The sequence below is a fragment of the Fundulus heteroclitus genome, unplaced genomic scaffold (genome assembly GCF_011125445.2).
Source record: "Fundulus heteroclitus isolate FHET01 unplaced genomic scaffold, MU-UCD_Fhet_4.1 scaffold_64, whole genome shotgun sequence".
NCBI lineage: Eukaryota > Metazoa > Chordata > Actinopteri > Cyprinodontiformes > Fundulidae > Fundulus > Fundulus heteroclitus.
Window position 1 is genome coordinate 1,726,368 of NW_023397077.1, and position 19,764 is coordinate 1,746,131.

Here is a 19,764-nt window from a genome sequence, read left to right on the forward strand (position 1 = left end):
ACGTTTGGGAACTCGTGTTTCACACGGTTTGTTCTTTGGCGTGGTAACAGGGCGCTAGCCTAGCTTTAGCCTAGCGTTAGCCAAGCCTTAGCCTCATAATGGCTTCTCTGTCTCTGACTAAGTCTCCTATCTGCTGCTCTCTGAGTCAGATGTTCAGTTATTCCTCTGCCTCCTTTAGTGATAATGGTGCATGTAATAAATGTAGTGTTTTTGTAGCTTTGGAGGCGAGGGTGTCAGAATTGGAGACCCGGCTCCGTGCTGTTGAAAAACCAGCTGATAGCCGCTCCTTTGCTAGCGTGGAGCCGCATAGAGTAACTTCACGTAGCGAACCTAAAGCAGTAGCACCCGACCAGCCGGGTAACCAGGCTGGCTGGGTGACGGTTCGAAGGAAACATAGCTCTAGATCCCAGCCCCCAGATCACCACCAGTCCGTCTGCGTTTCTAATAGATTTTCACCACTCAGCGACACACCTGCTGAGGAGCCGACCTTAATTATTGGCAGCTCGATAGTGAGAAATGTGGCACTATAGAAACCAGGGACCATAGTTAAATGCCTGCCAGGGGCCAGAATGGGCGACATAGAATCCTACCTAAAACTACTGGATAAGGATAAGCATAAATACCGCAAAATTGTTATTCACGCTGGGGGTAATGACACCCAGTCACGGCGATCAGAGGTCACCAAAGTTGGTGTTGCTTCGGTGTGTGAGTTTGCTAAAACTATGTCGGACTCCGTAATTTTCTCTGGTCCCCTGCCTGACCTGACCAGTGATGACATGTTTAGCCGCATGTCGTCATACAACCGCTGGTTGTCTAGGTGGTGTCCAGAAAACGACGTGGGCTACATTGATAACTGGCGAACTTTCTGGGGAAAACCTGGTCTGATCAGGAGAGGAGGCATTCATCCCATTTTGGATGGTGCAGCTCTTCTTTCTAGGAATCTTGCCGGATTTATTAGTTCTTAGTGTAGCCTTTAAAACTATCCTAGATTCAATTGGTTTTGCTCAAAATGTGCATAAACCGACGCACTCTTGGGTCCATACTTTAGACCTTATGCTGACATACGGCACTGATTGTGAAGAATTAACAGTATTCTCTCACAACGCTGTCCTGTCTGATCATTTTTTAATAACATTTGAGTTTAATCTAACTGAGTTCTCCACCCCAAAAAGAGGGTTTCATTATAGTAGATATTTATTGGATAATGCTGTATCAAAACCTAAAGAGTCTGTCCCCTTTTTAATATCCTCATTATTGCAGAATTAGAGTACATTAGATTACCATCTAATGTAGAACAGATTACTGGATCAATGTGTGCTTCTGTGCTTTTTTGTCTCTCTTGTTGTGTCTCTGCTCTGTCTTCTGTAACCCCCAGTCGGTCGAGGCAGATGACTGTTCATACTGAGCCCGGTTCTGCCGGAGGTTTTCCTTCCCGTTAATGTGGAGTTTTTCTTCCCACTGTCGCTTCATGCTTGCTCAGTATGAGGGATTGCTGCAAAGCCATGTACAATGCAGAGGACTCTCCCTGTGGCCCTACGCTTCCCCAGGAGTAAATGCTGCTTGTCGGGACTTTGAAGCAATCAACTGGTTTCCCTTATATAGGAAATTTTTGACCAATCTGTATAATCTGACCCAATCTGTGTAATATGATTGAACTTGACTTTGTAAAGTGCCTTGAGATGACATGTTTCATGAATTGGCGCTATATAAATAAAATTGAATTGAATTGAATTGGTATTTTAGAACATGTTTCTTTACCTGAATTTTGAAAATTCAGGTAAAGAAAATACACAAGGGGCTGACTCACATTCATAAAATTAAACAGTTTTGGTTACAATTATTAATAACTCTAGCTTTGTAAGGTAGAATTATCAATAAACAATCTTTGGAAAAATATTTAACATTTTCAACAGACTAATGCATACATACAAGTATTCAAATCCTTCTTAAATCTTAGTGATATTGTAGGTCTTAGAGAGTTTGTTTGCATAGGGTTAGAGTAATTTGGATTTAATTAGCAGACAAAGCTAGGAATCGAAAAGAACTAAGAGGAAGGTACTGCTGTTCATTGAAACTGTTGCAACTAAATAGTGTAGCTGTTATGCCAATTTTATGAAGTGACAGACTCCAGTTCCCAGCATGCAACACAGTCACCCTGGGGTCTAGCCCATAGCAACCTTATCTCATTGCTATTAAGGGACCTTCTTTCCTGGCGGGCTGCCAAATTGAGAAGACATACAGCTGTTTCTCCCGTTAGGTTTTCCTCCATGTGACACGTGGTTCAATTTCTCGCTGGTCCGAGAGTTTGCCGAACCCTGTATTCCTAAGCAGGTAATCGCGACTTTTAAACTATTTGAATTCATTTTTGATCCTACTGGAAGCCGCTATCGTTCCGAGTGATTGTCAGACTCCGCTCGTTGTTTTTTTTCTTACTGCCCCCTCCACGCTGTTGGAGCAATGGACCTCCGGACAGTTGGGACATCCTCACTGAGGCAACACAAGTAAAAAGGACTTTCCCTTTTATTTCTCTTTTTCACACATAAGGTGATATATTTTGTGTCTGGGCAGAACCTATTAGGAAATAGTTTTAATGCTTAATTACACGAAGAGGGAGTTTGTTTAACTGTGCTGGATATATTCTAATGTGGGTGCATGCATTTCATAAGTGATTTTGGCTGTGTTGTTTTTGGGATGATGAGGCTCATAGCCCTTGGATCACAACCATTTGATTTCAATTTGTTATAGCTAAAATTTGAGTTTGAATGATCTATTGTTAAATTATAATAGCAAATTATAATTAATAATAATATTCATAATCAAACAGCCATCTATTAAAATGTCGTTGCAAGTTTCTGATCTAGGCTACTCAGCACAGTACCTGGGATCTCTCTCTCTCTCTCTCTCTCTATCCCAAAATAAACATAAATGAACATATGTGCATGCAACAAATACATTTACCATAAAGCCAGGAGCACAAGTACATTCTCCGGTCCCACTGTGGCAGTCGGCTCCATTCTGGCACTGACACAATTCACTGCAGGATCTACCATAAAATCCTGGTGTGCATGTCTCATTGCAATAGGGTCCAGACCAACCAGTCTGACATATACACTCCCCTGACATTGGGTGGCAGCTAGTGAAAAAGAAAACACATGACATGTACACATTAGATCAAAAAATTGTACGTCATTAATAGAAAACTAAATTGACCTGGTTTGTGCAACTTCATCTTAGAAAATTGTTACAGTTACAGCCCAAATTCTTCATACCCATGACAGGTTTAAGGTAATAGATTTGATCTTAAGAACATGTTTCTTCTGACTGGAAGTGAGTGGCCCAGCCATAGTCTTAACTTGAACCTTATTAAGAATCTCCAGAAAGAGGTAATGGCAATGATAACTTCCAAACCCAAAGACGTATGCCTGGTGTACATTGCAATTTTGGGTCCTTGGAGACGAAAGACAAAGAATGTAGAAAAATTGCGAATAGATCTTTGGTTGTGACTCAAAGTCTGTGGTCTTACATCGCACAGTAAGACAGGTTCAAGGACAGCTGTTGTTAACATCTTCAGACCAAAGCTGACCTGCAATCAATATCTGACCATGTCACTTATTTAGAATGAATATCTCACAGAGTGACAGCTGCTACGACCTACATCTACTAATCAGAGCCACCACGGTAGCCTAAAAGACTTTTCACAGGCTTTCCAAAGCTGCAAATAAAAGAAAACAAAATGTTTGATATTTCTAAATACATTTTTGTCAGGGATAACCTGTTCTGTTCGCTATGATCAGACAAACTTTTTTGAATGGAGCAAACACCACCACAAGGAGCATCGAGTAAGGCTGTGAACAGGTGCATCTTCATTAGCTGTGTGCATGTTGGATTGCACAAAGGTCATACCCCAGTGACAGCTTTTATTGTCGTTCTCTTATTGTGGTAACCTAAGACTTATAACTAATCTGGACCTCAACAAATTTTTCTTCCTACTGGCTTTTGATGCACTGTAGATTAATGGCATACGCTGATGTGGCACACATTGATGAGGATGCTTATTGTTGTGTAGTAAGCAAATTAGTATTTAATGATTATTGTACAATGTGCACACATAAAACTTGCCATTGTACCAAAGGTTATTAAAGCCATGTTGCACAGTGTGTCATGGAGTAGTCTTATAAGATTATTAAAATCGCCCAGTGTATTCTGGGAATTAGAGCTTATCACCAATGACAAATTAACAAACACCAGTGAAAACATGCTAACAGCTGGTCTGGAATTGTCAGAAGGGTCTTACTGTAATGCTGTAATGTCAAAAAGGTTTTTTGAGAGGTACATATATCATTCCCTTCAGAAATACAAATTTGGTTAACCTACAATTATTTTCAGTTTAAATCTGCCAGGGTCCTCCAACAGTGGACAGACCTGGCACAAGATTTAGGGAGTTCGTCTTGTAACTGGCGAGTTGCCAGTTTGAACCCCCTACTCTGACCATTTCAGTCGTTGTGTCCTTGGGCAAGACACCTCACCTGCATTGTTTCTTGACAGTGGTTAGAAGGTCCAGAGTCACCGCTGTATGGCAGCCTCGCTTCTGTCAGTCTGCCCAAGGGGGCAACTGTGGCTACTAACATAGCTCACCACAGTCAGCGTATGAATGTATGTGTGAATGAATGACTGTAATGTAAAGCGCTTTGGGGGTCAAGGGAAAATCGTACGAAACGTTGCCTTCGGCCGTACAGCCGCAATGCTTTTGAATACTGTACGTACGGATTTACACATACAATCACTTTGCGTGTATCCGTTACGCGGTAGTGTACGTACGCGTGCAATACAAGCTCCTACATTTCGCCCGCTTGGTCCGAGTCGGTTCAAGTTGACGTTTCGTACGGGCGTGCTGCCTTCCGTGCACCATGTGATGGCGCTCTCTTCTAGATTTAGCGAATCGGGGGCGATCGGAGGGGGAGGCGTGTACGAAAGGAAGGATAGCTGTAAGTTACGATGGCTTATTAGACCACCCAGGATAGCTCCACCAACGTGTCAGAAAGTGCACTGCACGAACACAACTACGGACGGGAGGGGAAAAGTGGGGAAGCTTTTGCTATTGGCCGAGACCGTGGCTTATTTAATTATGCGCGTTTAGGAGGGGCCGAGGTGTACGGAAGGAGGGATGCTGTACGGGCCTGGTTCCATTGCTTTACAATGACTTATTAGCCCACCCAGCGTAGCGCCACCAATGTGTCGGAAAGAGCACTGCACGTACCAACTATGGGCGGGAAGGGAAAAGTGGGGAACCTTTTGCTATTGGCCGAGACCGTGGCTTATTTAATTATGCCCGTTTTTTAGGGGCCAAGGTGTACGGAAGGAGGGATGATGTACGGGTCTGGTTACATTGCTTTACAATGGCTTATAAGCCCACCCAGCACAGCGCCACCAACGTGTCGGAAAGAGCACTGCATGAACCAACTACGGGCGGGAAGGGAAAAGTGGGGAAGCTTTTGCTATTGGCCGAGACCATGGCTTATTTAATTATGCGTGTTTAGGAGGGGCCAAGGTGTACAGAAGGAGGGATGGTGTACAGGCCTGTCCAAATATCAATAGCACCAATGATGGTGGGAAATGGTACTGCAGCATATGGCCAAGAGTGGAACTTTGGGCCCTTTTTGTTTCTGGAGCTATGCCACCAGCCAAGCAATGTTTGATTTGTGATAATTGACGCTTTTGCAGCATGGATTTGGACCAACCTTATAAATGCTAATTTCCTGGAAGTGCTCTACAACATGCCACTAACTACATCTTCTTATCTCATTGCTAAAAGGAAGTAGCTATAGGAAGGGGATACAGGTATGAGCTTTGCCCGGTTGGTAGATGCCTCAAAGTGGCTCCTGTATGCCGAGTTGGAGCTGGAACATGCCACCGGTTGGTATGGCAGCGGCACAGGCTCACAAACTTGGTACCAAAAGAAAGTTTAATTTAAGAGGATCAAAACAAGCCCACTTTAGAACGGGTAGCCCCCTCCTATGTCCTGCAGTATCTGGTTTTTGACCTTACTGTGGAAAAAATTAGGCGTACAGAAGGATGGATGGTGTACAGGCCTGTTTTCCATTGGTTAATGGCTTATTTGCCCACCCAGCATAGTGCCAACAAGTCTGAAACTGCACTACACGACCACAACTACGGACCGTAGCTTATTCAATTATGCGTGTTTACGAGGGGCCAAGGTGTACGGAAGGAGGGAGGCTGTACAGGCAACATGTAAATATAAAACGGCTATCTGCCCCCTGTAGCAGAGTGGATAACAACATTGCCTTCCACCTAGAAGAGCAGGGTTCAAATCCCACCTCAGCCATCACATTCTCATTTACAACATTAAAGTAAATAAACATCTTGGACTTTGAAATATTTTTCTAATTTCTTAAATAAATCTGTTTCTTAAATTTCTGGAAGGGAAATTTGGAAAAATATTTAATAATAATTTGAACATTATCTTTTAAAAAGTGGCGTTTTTTTTAGGTCCTAAATGTACATATCGAGGTCGCTGACGTACATATAAAGTGTACATAATGCGGTAGGTGACGTACATATAAAGTGTACATATCGCGGTAGGTGACGTACATATAAAGTGTACATAACGCGGTAGGTGACGTACATGTAAAGTGTACGTAACACGGTAGCTGATGTACATATAAAGTGTACATATCGCGGTAGGTTATTTTTAATAAATATAACATTGTTTTATGAAGTTCAGCATGTGACTACCATTGTTACAAACTGTAACCTGTCCTACCAAACATTTAGAGATGTTGCCTGATGCATATCAGAGCTCCAGCAGGGGGGCATCATTCCAGCACTCTTAACCAGCAAGAGGCACTCTTCCTGGGGTGAGGTCTCTGACTGAGACCCCCCCCCCCTCCCAGCCTGGAGGTGGCAATTTGAAATATGTGTCAAAACGTCTGTGAGTAGTGGTAAGAGCTTAACTTAGATTATCATTCATTTTTTTCCTACAGTTTCACAAAATAGCGCAGGTTTTGTGGTTGAGATCCTGCCAAAACTTGAAACCGGTGCAATGATTTGTCATGCCCCCACTGGACTACCCCAGAGCGCCCAGTGCTTCAGAGCATGTGTTCTAATGGGGTTACAAACTGTAACCTGCTCTACCAAACATTTAGAGATGTTGCCTAATATATGTCAGAGCTCCAGCAGGGGGGGGTAACATTCCAGCACTCTTACCCAGCGAGAGGCACTCTTCCTGGGGAGAGGTCTCTGACTGAGACACCCCCAGCCTGGAGGTGGGAGATAAAATTTTTTTAAATGTCACATTAGGAGTCTGGAAGCTATATTTGCAAACGGTTTTGATAAACAATTTAACATTATATCATAATAAGTGGCATTTTGTTTGAGTGCTTGGTGCCTATGATAAGGCAGACTTCCAGAAGGGGGGGCTCCAGTCAAGCACTCTTACCCAGCGAGAGGCACTTTCTTGGGGAGAGGTCTCTGACTGAGACCCCCCCAGAGTGGAGGTGGGAGATTGAAAGTTTTTTTTTCTAATTTCACATTAGGAGTCTGGAAGCTATATTTGCAAACGGTTTTAATAATAATTTTAACATTATATTATAATAAGTGGCATATGGCGGTAGCTGGCGTACATATAAAGTGTACATATCGCGGTAGCTGGCGTACATATAAAGTGTACATATCGCGGTAGCTGACATACATATAAAGTGTACATATCGCGGTAGCTGGCGTACATATAAAGTGTACATATCGCGGTAGCTGGCGTATATATAAAGTGTACATATTGTGGTAGCTGACGTACATATAAAGTGTACATATTGCGGTAGGTGATGTACATATAAAGTGTACATATCGCGGTAGCTGACGTACATATAAAGTATAGACAAATGCCGGACGCCAGAGGCAATGAAACGTAGAGGCAATGAAATGTATGGGCCCTGTACGACCGGTCCATGTTTCGGCCGCCTGGCCCCTCCCAAAAACGCGCCACTTTGACGGACGCACGGGTTCAGCGAATGGGTGAACCTTTCCCGTTTTTCCCTTCCCGCCCCCTGCCGCTCTGGCGCCATCCCCTCTCCGACAGGTTGGTGGCGCCGAAGGCCCGACGCCAGCGGCAAAGGGAATCTATGGGTCCTGTATGGCCGGTCCACGTTTCGCCCACCTGGCCCCTCCCAAATACGTGCCACTTCGACGGACGAGCAGGCTCGGCCAATGCGTGAACCTTTCCCGTTTTTCCCCTCCCGCCCGCCGTGGGCTGTACGGCCCTTCCCCGCCAGCGTACGGGCCGCGAGGCGTACAGGCCGTACGGTTCGCGACCCTACCCCCGGGCGCCACACTGTGGATGGAGCCCGCGCTGCGACCAGAGAAGGGCTTTCTTTGGGGGGCCGCCATGCGCAGCGGTGGTGGGGCGGGCGGTGGTCCAGGCAGAAGTAATTTTTTTAGAAAAGACTTGTGTCAAAAATATCTAATATTAGAGTAACTATATATATATATATATATATATATATATATATATATATATATATATATATATATATATATATATATATACACATTAGGTGTATGTAATATGTTGTCTTTAAGTAAGGGGCCATTAGAACTCCCCCTTCCCCAACATAAAATGGTTTGACCATTAGGAAAACGTCTGGCTGCAACGTTTAAAGTTAATTTCACTGAAAACTAAAAATGTCAGGTTTTCAGAAGTCCAGCGCACAGAAAGGAAAAAAGAAGAGAAAAAGAGAAGATGACACCAAAGACTTGAGGGATTTTCTGAGTAAATATAAAAAAAAAAAACTGTGGATGAGTCAGGAACAGGTCCAGGAACGGAATTGCAGAGGAATGATGCCCATCCTGAGCAGGTTAGAAGGAATGCGTTTATCAATGTGATTTTAAAGTATATAATCCTCTTGTTAGTGTAAGGAGAAAAAAATACACCCTTTCTTTTACAGAAATACTTATTTATGCTGGAACCAAAAGAGCAGAAAGCAAAGAGATCTCAGAAGTCCAGGTGCAGTCTGAAAGACAGAGCGTCGCAACATGTGGCTTCGGGGGTGGGGGGAGACAGCATGTGTTTGAGGAGGAGACGGAGAGAGCCATCCCTACCGATAACAGAGACAGTGCAGGTGGAGGGGCTTGTTGCCCAATCAGAGTCTGAGCATAGTGGCTCAGAGACGGATCATGCCATTAATTTCAATAATCCCGCATTATGGGCAACAAAAATGACTGATTCTGATTGAGTGAATGTTGTGTGTTTAATGGCAAAAATGGAGCCTTTCTCAGCGATGTCAAATTAACTGCCATCAGATTCAGAGGGCAGAGAATTCCCAAGGTATCTAACATAGCCTTTGGCATTTGGAGACCAAGTCCAACCACATTTATGAAGTGAAGTCATCTAAGACTTGTTTGGAGGCCAAAAATATATGTCTGTGAACAGCAGATTAGTGACTAAAATAAAAGGCATAGGAGAATGAAGTATACAGTTAAGTTGACTTTTTTTGGTGTGTGTGTGTGTGTGTGTGTGTGTGTGTGTGTGTGTGTGTGTGTGTGTGTGTGTGTGTGTGTGTGTGTGTGTGTGTGTGGGTGTGTGTGTGTCTACATACTATAGATTAAGTTTTCTGCAGTTACAGTAGCAGAACCTGTGTGGCTTTGCTAACAAATCAGTTGCCTATCAGACACAGTAGTCCCTAGGGGAAGCAATGGTTTCCAATGAGCTTATATCTAGCCTGCCATGCATTAGTCTGACTGACATATTGCAGTCAGCTGCAGACAAGATAAGCATCAAAACTGAAAAACAGCTTTTTTACCACTAAATGGTAATATTCAACATTTATTCAGATAGATAAAAAATGTGAGTATAATTCAGAAAATTAGAAAACAAATGGCTTAAATCTATTTATCATTGTAGAATTAGACAGCATTCACAGCATACCTTAGAGTGTTTGGGGCATAGCATGAACATTTCTTACTGCATCTTAAACCGTAACGGCCTTCAGGGCACGAGCGGACATCACATCTTTCTCCTGTGTAACCCATGTCACACATGCAGGTTCCATTGGTATGATAACACTTGCTGTTGCTCATACAGTGACAGATCTTTGCACAGCCAGCACCGTAAGTACCAACTGGACACTCTTCTTGGCACCTGTTATCAATTAGACAGAAATATCCATTGTCATTGATTTGGAAAAGCTAACAGCATGAAAACCTTCTCTAAGTATACATTTAAAACAATTTCTGGCGTACATGTAGTTACAAAACATACTTTGGCCTTTATATTGCAAAACTTTTGTGTAGTATATCCAAGCCTAAACCACACATATATATAAACCACACATTATATATATATATATATATATATATATATATATATATATATATATATATATATATATATATATATATATATATATATATATATTAGGGCTGGGCAACGATTAAAATATTTAATCGCGATTAATCGCCCTGATTAATCGCGATTAATCGCATTGTATTTACAAACTCCAAGAATGAATTCAAAAGTAGTGTAAAGAGTACTTTTATGTTAATGTTCTGCTGCCATATGAATAAAAGTGTTGTAACATTTGTAGCACTTATCAGTAACACATATTTAGTGTAAAGCTCAACTTAAACATGTAAAACAAAAAATAGCAATAATAATAAATTAAAGCTTATTGCCACTGACAGGGAATTCTCTTTATGGGGAAAAATCTACCAAAAACAGGCAATTTCTGAGGTAACCGCAGGGAGCAGCATTACCATTTTATATTCAATACCAAAGTTTAACTTGGCAGTGGTTACAACTAACTTGTTTCTGTCATATTCCATGCTGGAAGAACTTTAAACTGAAATGCTTGCTAACTCGATATGCTTGCGTTGCTTGCGTTTATTTGACGTTGACACGCAGTTTTTTGTTGTTGCTCTCTCGCGTGCATATAGTAAATGGCAGGGAAAAACAGGCAAAAACACATGGATACTTTGAAACGCGAAGCGACTTCACCGACGGCGTCTAAGCAGACCCCCCCGCTCCGCTCCGCACAAAACTTGTTCCGTTCGCCAACTCACCGCCTCGCCTAAGCAGATAGCGTACCGCGAGCAAGCTATTTTTAGAAACGTAACGTCACATCACGTGGTACGCAGTAGTGCAAGCTTGCATAGTCCGTCGCTGTTTCGCTGTAAAAGAGACGTGCATTACCCTTGGTTTGACTCGGTAAATGACTGCTTTTTCCAAATCTAAGACCATGGTTTTTAAACATTGTTGCTATGGAACGGGCAACAGCGACTTGAGGTACGCTGATCGGCCGCATATGAAGGATGTTTTCTTCAATCCAATTCAATTCAATTTTATTTATATAGCGCCAAATCATGAAACGTGTCATCTCAAGGCACTTTACAAAGTCAAGTTCAACCATATTATACAGATTGGGTCAGATTATACAGATTGGTCAAAAATGTCCTATATAAGGAAACCAGTTGATTGCATCAAAGTCCCGACAAGCAGCATTCACTCCTGGGGAACCGTAGAGCCACAGGGAGAGTCGTCTGCATTGTACATGGCTTTGCTGCAATCCCTCATACTGAGCAAGCATGAAGCGACAGTGGGAAGAAAAACTCCCCATTAACGGGAAGGAAAACCTCCGGCAGAACCGGGCTCAGTATGAACGGTCATCTGCCTCGACCGACTGGGGTTACGGAAAACAGAGCAGAGACACAACAAGAGAGACAAAAAAGCACAGAAGCACACATTGATCTAGTAATCTGTTCTACATTAGATGGTAGTAGCGGGTGAGCCGTCTTCTCTGGATGATGTCACAGTTAACAGAACGCCAGACCAGGTGTACCTACTATGAAGAAAAAGAGAGAGAGCAAAAAGTTAAAAGCTGAAATGACGACAGTCATTTCAATGTAATACAATATAAAACTGGAGAACAGTAGACTGAAGAACAGTAGAAATCAGTAGCGTGAGAAAATTAGACCCTGATGTCCTCCAGCAGCCTAGGCCTATCATAGCACAACTATAGACATAGCTCAGGGTATGAGTCACTCTAACTATAAGCTTTGTCAAAAAGGAAAGTTTTAACATTAGTCTTAAAAATAGATAGGGTGTCTGCCTCACGGACCAAAACTGGGAGTTGGTTCCACAGGAGAGGAGCCTGATAGCTAAAGGATCTGCCTCCCATTCTACTTTTAGAGACTCTAGGAACCACCAGCAGACCTGCAGTCTGAGAGCGAAGTGCTCTGTTAGGAACATACGGGGTAATCAGAGCTCTGATATATGATGGAGCTTGATTATTAAGGGCTTTATACGTTAGAAGGAGAATTTTAAATTCTATTCTTGATTTAACAGGAAGCCAATGAAGGGAAGCTAAAATTGGAGAAATATGATCCCCCTTGTTGATTTTTATCAGAACTCTTGCCACAGCATTTTGAATCAGCTGAAGACTTCGAACTGCATTTTGTGGACTTCCTGATAGTAAAGAATTACAATAGTCCAGCCTTGAAGTAACAAATGCATGGACTAGTTTTTCAGCATCACTCCTGGACAGAATGTTTCTAATTTTGGCGATATTCCGGAGGTGAAAAAAGGAAACTCTGGAAATCTGTTTAATATGGGATTTAAATGACATGTCTTGGTCGAAAACAACACCAAGATTTTTAACTTTATTACCAGAGGCCAAGTTAATGCCATCCAGATTAAGACATGACTGCAGTCGAAGTAACTGATTGGATTCATCAGGATTTATGGATAAATATAGCTGAGTGTCATCAGCATAACAGTGGAAATTAATCCCATGCTGTCTGATAATTTTGCCAATCGGAAGCATATATATAGTAAATAGAATTGGTCCAAGGACTGAACCCTGTGGTACTCCACAAGTGACCCTAGAGTTTGAGGAAGATTTATTATTAACATGAACAAACTGGAATCTGTCCGACAGATAAGATTTAAACCAGCCTAATGCTTTTCCCTTAATCCCTACAGTATGCTCAAATGCAGCTTAAGCGAAAATTCAGACTGAAGAAACTCTATTGCCTACCTCCATCAATCAGGGACTCATCCGCCTCCGACGCAAGGCAATCAGCTTTGAACTGCTCCTCCTCAAAGCCAATCAGCATCCTGGGTTCATCTTAAAAAGAACTCCACATCCTCATCTCGGCCTTCTCCTCAGCGAGCAAGCAGTGGCTGCGCGTGTCCGGTTTGGACTCTGTCGACCGGTTTCAACCCACCTCCATCCCCTTCTCCACCATCGTACCAAGCTCCGCCTGGCTTTCCTACGGTCCTCCTTTAACCTCGTCACTATCAGAGTGTAATTCCTCCTGGACTCTCATGGAATTCCCAGTCACTCCTTAAAACGGTCCGGCAGAAGACCGCCATGCTGAGCCTGGTTCTGCCAGAGGTTTCTTCCCAAGGGGGAGTTTTTTCTCTCCACAGTCGCTTCATGCTTGCTCATCATGGACAGTTCATGCAAACCTGTGTTTATCAAGTTGGACATCTAGCTCAAACAGATAATCATATGGACTGAACAAACTTTGCTTATCTCCACTCCACCACCAGTTTCAGACCCGGGGGGAAATATCCCTATTCTCATACGCCTGCTAATGCATATTCAAGTATAATTCAGTGTGAATTTTTCCTGCCGAGGTCTGAGCGCCAAACTCTTAAAATATTGTATCAATAAAATTCTTCTAATTGCCTTTTCTTTCTGTGTGAGTTTTTCAGATTGAAGTCTTTGTAGGAGAATATTGTGATCAACTGTATCAAATGCAGCACTGAGATCTAACAGGACAAGTATAGACACAAGTCCATTATCTGAGGCCATGAGAATATCATTGGTGACCTTCACCAGAGCTGTTTCAGTGCTATGATGAGCTCTGAAGCCTGACTGAAACTCCTCGAGTAGGTCATTACTTTGTAAATGTTCACATAGTTGATTAGCAACTACTTTCTCAAGAATTTTACATAAGAAAAGAAGATTAGATATAGGTCTGTAATTTACTAACTCATCTTGATCAAGAGATGGTTTCTTAAGTAAAGGTTTAATAACAGCTACTTTAAAAGCCTGTGGTACATATCCATTTACCAAGGATAGATTAATCATGTCTAAAATAGGACCACTGATCAGAGGGAATACCTCCTTAAACAACTTGGTTGGGATTGGGTCTAACATACAGGTAGAAGGTTTAGATGAAGCTAAAATTTTAGATAGCTCAGAAAGCTCTACTGCTTTTAAACAGTTCAGACACTGCGCAGGTTCTAAGGATTCCTCCAATGCTGCCTCACTTACTGAGGACGAGGTAATCATGTTTGGGAGGATGCCAATTATTTTATTTTTAATGGAATCAATTTTATTTATGAAGAATCCCATAAAATCATTACTGCTAAGAGCTAAGGGAATGGATGGATCAACAGAGCTGTGGCTCTGGGTAAGTTTGTCAACTGTAGTGAAGGGAAATCTAGGATTATTCTTATTCTCCTCAATTAATGATGAAAAATATGCTGCTCTAACTCTGCAAAGGGTCTTGTTATACAACAATAGACTGTTCTTCCAGTTAGATTAAACTCAAATGTTATTAAAAAATGATCAGATAGGACAGGGTTGGGAGGAAATACTGTTAATTCTTCACAATCAATGCCATATGTCAGCACAAGGTCTAAAGTATGGAGCCAAGAGTGCGTCGGTTTATGCACATTTTGAGCAAAACCAATTGAATATAGGATAGTTTTAAAGGCTACACTAAGGTTATCACATTCTGTGTCAACATGGATGTTAAAATCACCCACTATAATAGCCTTATCAGTATTTAACACCAAATCAGATAAGAAATCTGATAACTCATCCAAAAACTGAGTGTAAGGGCCTGGTGGACGATACAAAACAACAAACAGAAGAGGTTTTATTGCTTTGCAGTTTGGATGAGGGAAACTGAGGGTTAAATGTTCAAAAGAACTGTAGTTATTAATTGGCCTGGGACTAATTAATAAATCAGACTGAAAGATGGTTGCCACTCCTCCTCCTCTTCCCACAGATCTGGGAATGTGGAAATTTGAATAATTGGAGGGAGTTGACTCATTTATACAAACGTACTCTTCTTGTAGCCAGGTGTCTGTGAGACAAAACAAATCAATCTGTTTATCAGAAATCAATTCGTTAACTAACAAAGTCTTTGGAGGGAGAGACCTTATATTTAATAGACCACATTTAATTGTTTTATTTTTAGGTTCAAGGTGAATCGTATTGATTTTTATTAGGTTTTTATGATTTGTTCCTTTTAGATAAGTTTTTGATCTGTTAAGTTTTGGCCGTGGGAAAGATACCGTCTCAATAGGATAATGGATGGGTAGCAGTACAGAAGCTGCAGAGAGGTGTGTTAAACTACGGCTCTGCTTCCTGGTCTGGATCCTGGGTTGTCAGCATTTAGGAGGACTAATAAATCCGGCCAGATTTCTAGAAAGAAGAGCTGTACCATCCAAAGTAGGATGGATGCCGTCTCTCCGGATCAGACCAGGTTTTCCCCAGAAAGTTCTCCAGTTATCAATGTAGCCCACGTCGTTTTCAGGACACCACCTAGACAACCAGCGGTTGAATGATGACATGCGGCTAAACATGTCATCACTGGTCAAATCAGGCAGGGGACCAGAGAAAATTATGGAGTCCGACATTGCTTTAACAAACTCACACACCGAAGCAACACCAACTTTAGTGACCTCCGATCGGCGTGATCGGGTGTCATTACCGCCAGCGAGAATAACAATCTTACTGTATTTACGCTTATCCTTAGCCAGCAGTTTTAGGTAAGATTCTATGTCGCCCGTTCTGGCCCCTGGCAGGCATTTAACTATGGTCCCTGGTGTCTCTAGTGCCACGTTTCTGACTATTGAGCTCCCAATAATCAGGGTCGGCTTCTCAGCGGGTGTGTCGCTGAGTGGGGAAAATTTGTTTGAAACGCAGACGGGTTGGTGGTGAACTGGGGGCTGAAATCTAGAGCTATGCTTCCTACGAACTGTCACCCAGCCGGCCTGCTTACCCGGCTGCTCGGGTGCTTCTGGAGGACCACTAAGTGAACTAACGCTAGGTCTATGTGGCTCCACGCTAGCAGAGGGGCGGCTATCAGCTGGTCTTTCCATAGCACGGAGCCGGGACTCTAATTCTGACACCCTCGCCTCCAAAGCTACAAAAACACTACATTTATTACAAGTACCATTATCACTAAAGGAGGCAGAGGAATAGCTAAACATCTGACACAGAGAGCAGGAGATAAGGGGAGACTTAGTCAGAGACGGAGAAGCTGAAGTAATAGTAGGAGAGGAAGCCATTGTGGAGCTAAAGCTAGGCTAGGCTAAAGCTAGGCTAGCACCCTTCTACCATGCCAAGAGAGCAAACCGTGAAACACGAGGAGTTCCCAAGCGTGATGTGCAGCAACAGAAAATGTTTTAAAAGTGCTTATGTGTTAGAAACAGACTGCAAAGGAGAAATGTGTGCGCTGGGTACACCGGTGCGGTCAGCCTACACAACAGTTCAATCCGGAAAAAGTTACCAAATTCAAGTACATATGTAGCAAGCATTTTGTTGGAGGAAAGGGCCCAACCGAAAAACATCCTGACCCAATTCCAGCGACATCAAGTAGTGAACAGGTAAGAGTATTTTGGTGGCCGACATGTTAATAATGAAGCGCCTGCTACCATGATAGTGTAGCACTACTTTATGAAAATGCTGATATAGGAATAAATAAAATAAAAGCTATAATCATCAGGACATCAGAAGATTTAAGTTCAGCTCTGGGAGAATGTTGAAGAGGTGCTTAATGAGACTCAACACAGAATTCAAGTGCAAAAAATATGGTGTAATATATATGGAAAGAAAATATTTACAATATTTACAGTTGTACACAAAAAAGTACAAACAAGCCAGTTCAGTTTTTCCAAATGAATGAATACATAATTGGTCACTAAACTGTGGTCTGCGATTTTTACTTCATGTAGTCCCACAAGGCTGTATTATTGTCAAAAAATGGTTGATTATGAGCAAAAGCTGAATGATACTGAAAAGTTAGTATATGGATGCATGTGGGTTGGGGGAAACGAGCTGCAGTGCCTCCTACCACACTGATGGGAGTTGCAGTCGCTTCTTTCCGGGCTGAGGCACGAGGCCTGTCTCTAGCTCGCCACCCAATATATGGGAACCAAGGAACCTGGCCTGTATAAACATGACCAAAATTAGCACGATGATTAACAATGCTTACTTCCTAATTAATATCATATATATATATATATATATATATATATATATATATATATATATATATATAGTCATCTACATGTACATGGTTTATCTTAATTGTTAGATAAAAATATACAAAACAATTATTCACAGAGTACTCTACAATTCTTTACCACATTAAATAGTTTCAAACATAAATACACTTCAGAACTGCATTTCAATTTGCCTATACCCATGAAATAAGGTTCATGGTTTACTAATGTCAACCCAGTTGGCCAAATGAAAAACTAAATAACAGGTTAATACAATATTATCACCGTGGAAGCTAGACAATATAGTTGTTAGCCATGATTTTGTAAACAAATAGAAACCAGTAGAAAGTGCAGCTAGCGCCCGCACTAAGCTAACACTATCAACCCGGGGTATTTAGCATTAGCATGCTACAACAACAATTCAACACTCACCAGTTCCGTTCTTTATAAGGCTCAAAACAATTGCATCGATCTTCGGTGATAGAAGTATCTAAAAGTTGCAAGGCATACCAGTGAGTGTTATAGCAGTTAAGATGGAAAATCGTTTAAGTCGGCTAATTGCCTACCTGCAGCAGCTCCATACAGTCACCAGCCCACACTAAATACAACAGTGAGCGGCCATACTTATTGAAATCTCACCGGAAGTCTCATGGGAAAATCTCGTGGGAAAATATTGCGGCAACTCTCGCGAGATTACAGACTTAGTGCCTGATGGAGGAATTTTACAAATGGAAAAAATGAAGGAGGAGAAGCTTTAAAACAGCTTGGTTACAATAGCATATAGGCTATCATGGTAGCAGGCGCTAACATGATACCCTGCTACCAGGATAGCTTACTCAAAAACATTTCAAATAAGACAAACATTAAACATATACCGATCCCTGGACGGACGCCATGATCGCCGCGCAGGAAAAAAAAAACAAAGCTTACCGTTCGATCAACTCGGCCCGTTTTCCGTTTTTTTAAGCCCTCGACACTCAAGCCATCGTTTGAGCTGAAGGTTGGTGTGTTCTTCGACAGTGCGGCCAGTAATCCGTGCGTCTGGGACATCGTCTTGGGAAAGTTTAACGGCTATAAAGTCGGTCATATCGCTGTTTCTGTTGCGCGTGTAATAGCTGGTTGCTACGGGCGTTCTCTACCTGTATGTCCTACCTAAGCGGCAAAAGGGGCTTTGCTCTTGAGACAGTGACTTCACGTGCGCGGTACGCTATTCCTGCGGGAAACACCGCCTTCCGCATGTCGGCTTTGTTTTTTTGCGGCCAGCACCTTTCTTACTCTGAATCCGAGGCTTGGCTGACAGCGAGGTTATTGGCGTATTATCGCCACCTACTGTTCTGATTCAAACCCCTACACCGCAGCAACAGACCTTCACAAAATAAAAGCATGTGAGCAACATGCGTTAACGCACGTTAAAGAAAATATCGCCATTAATAGTCTAATGAGTTATATATATATATATATATATATCTATATATATATATATCTATATATATATATATATATATATATATGTATATATATATATATATATGTATATGGATATATACAGAAGCAAGGCGGATTCTTTTTTGGGGTAGGCGCGCTGTGGGGCTGTTGCGTCGCCGTGCGCATGAATTCAGTCGAGTTTTGGACCCGGCCTCTGCAAACAAAGGACAAGACAAGATCTTCCTGCTACCAATTCTTAGATTCAGTGCTACACCTCTTATTAAAGAGAAGTTAGTGGCTATAATACATTGCTCAACAATTCCCACTGTTGGACTCCAACAGTAACCTGTCTCTCTTTCATACAGAGTTTCCTGAGCCAGTTCCAGGAGTTTCCCAAACCAGCTACACCCGTTTCTCTAAAAAATCTTTTAAAAGCCTCTCTTTGTGTCTGGCTGAATTTCGTGTCCAAATTGTGGTTCATTACAGTAGAATCTGGCTAAACACGGTCCCACCACAGGCACAAGAGTGGCTCTCAGGTGCAGACCTTGCTATTTCCAGGTAGAAACATGAATGAATGAACAAACTGATAAAACTGTTGCACAATGTAACTATCTCTCCCACTAACTCACCTGGTAACCCTGCTGCTGCGACACCGCTACCCTGGCTCCCACGCCTCTCTGTGAGGCCAGGTTAATTTCCCTTGAGGTTTTCAGAGGAGACTCAGATCAGTGGCGCTACTTTCTCACCTAGTGCAACATCCAGTTTGAGCTTCAACCATTATCATTTCCCTCGTAATGCTGCAAAATGGCTTATGTCATCTCTCTGCTGTCAGGTAAAGCCAAGTCCTGGGCAACTGCTGAATGGCAACGTGATTCCCGATGTTTTAACTCCTATCAAGCTTTTTTTTAAAAGCTGATTTGATTATTTGATCCAGTACTACCAGACTGTGAAGATGCAAGAGCCCTGTTAGCCATTTGACAAAAGGGCAGACCTGTAATAAGTTACATAGTGGATTTTTACAGGATTGCAGCAGAGAGCAAGTGGAATGAGGAGTCTCTGATGGACACATTTATGGAAGGTTT

General features: G+C 42.2%; 1 protein-coding gene across 1 annotated transcript in view; it reads right to left on the reverse strand.

Moving 5' to 3' along the window:
- LOC110367009 (multiple epidermal growth factor-like domains protein 10) overlaps positions 1-19,764 on the reverse strand; it is a 161,334-nt gene that overhangs the window by 67,660 nt on the left and 73,910 nt on the right. Inside the window, exons 7-8 of the mRNA XM_036133580.1 lie at positions 9,938-10,150; positions 2,959-3,133 (exon numbers count right to left, since the gene is read on the reverse strand). Coding sequence (XP_035989473.1) covers positions 2,959-3,133; positions 9,938-10,150 — 388 coding nt within the window. The remainder of the gene's footprint in view (positions 1-2,958; positions 3,134-9,937; positions 10,151-19,764) is intronic.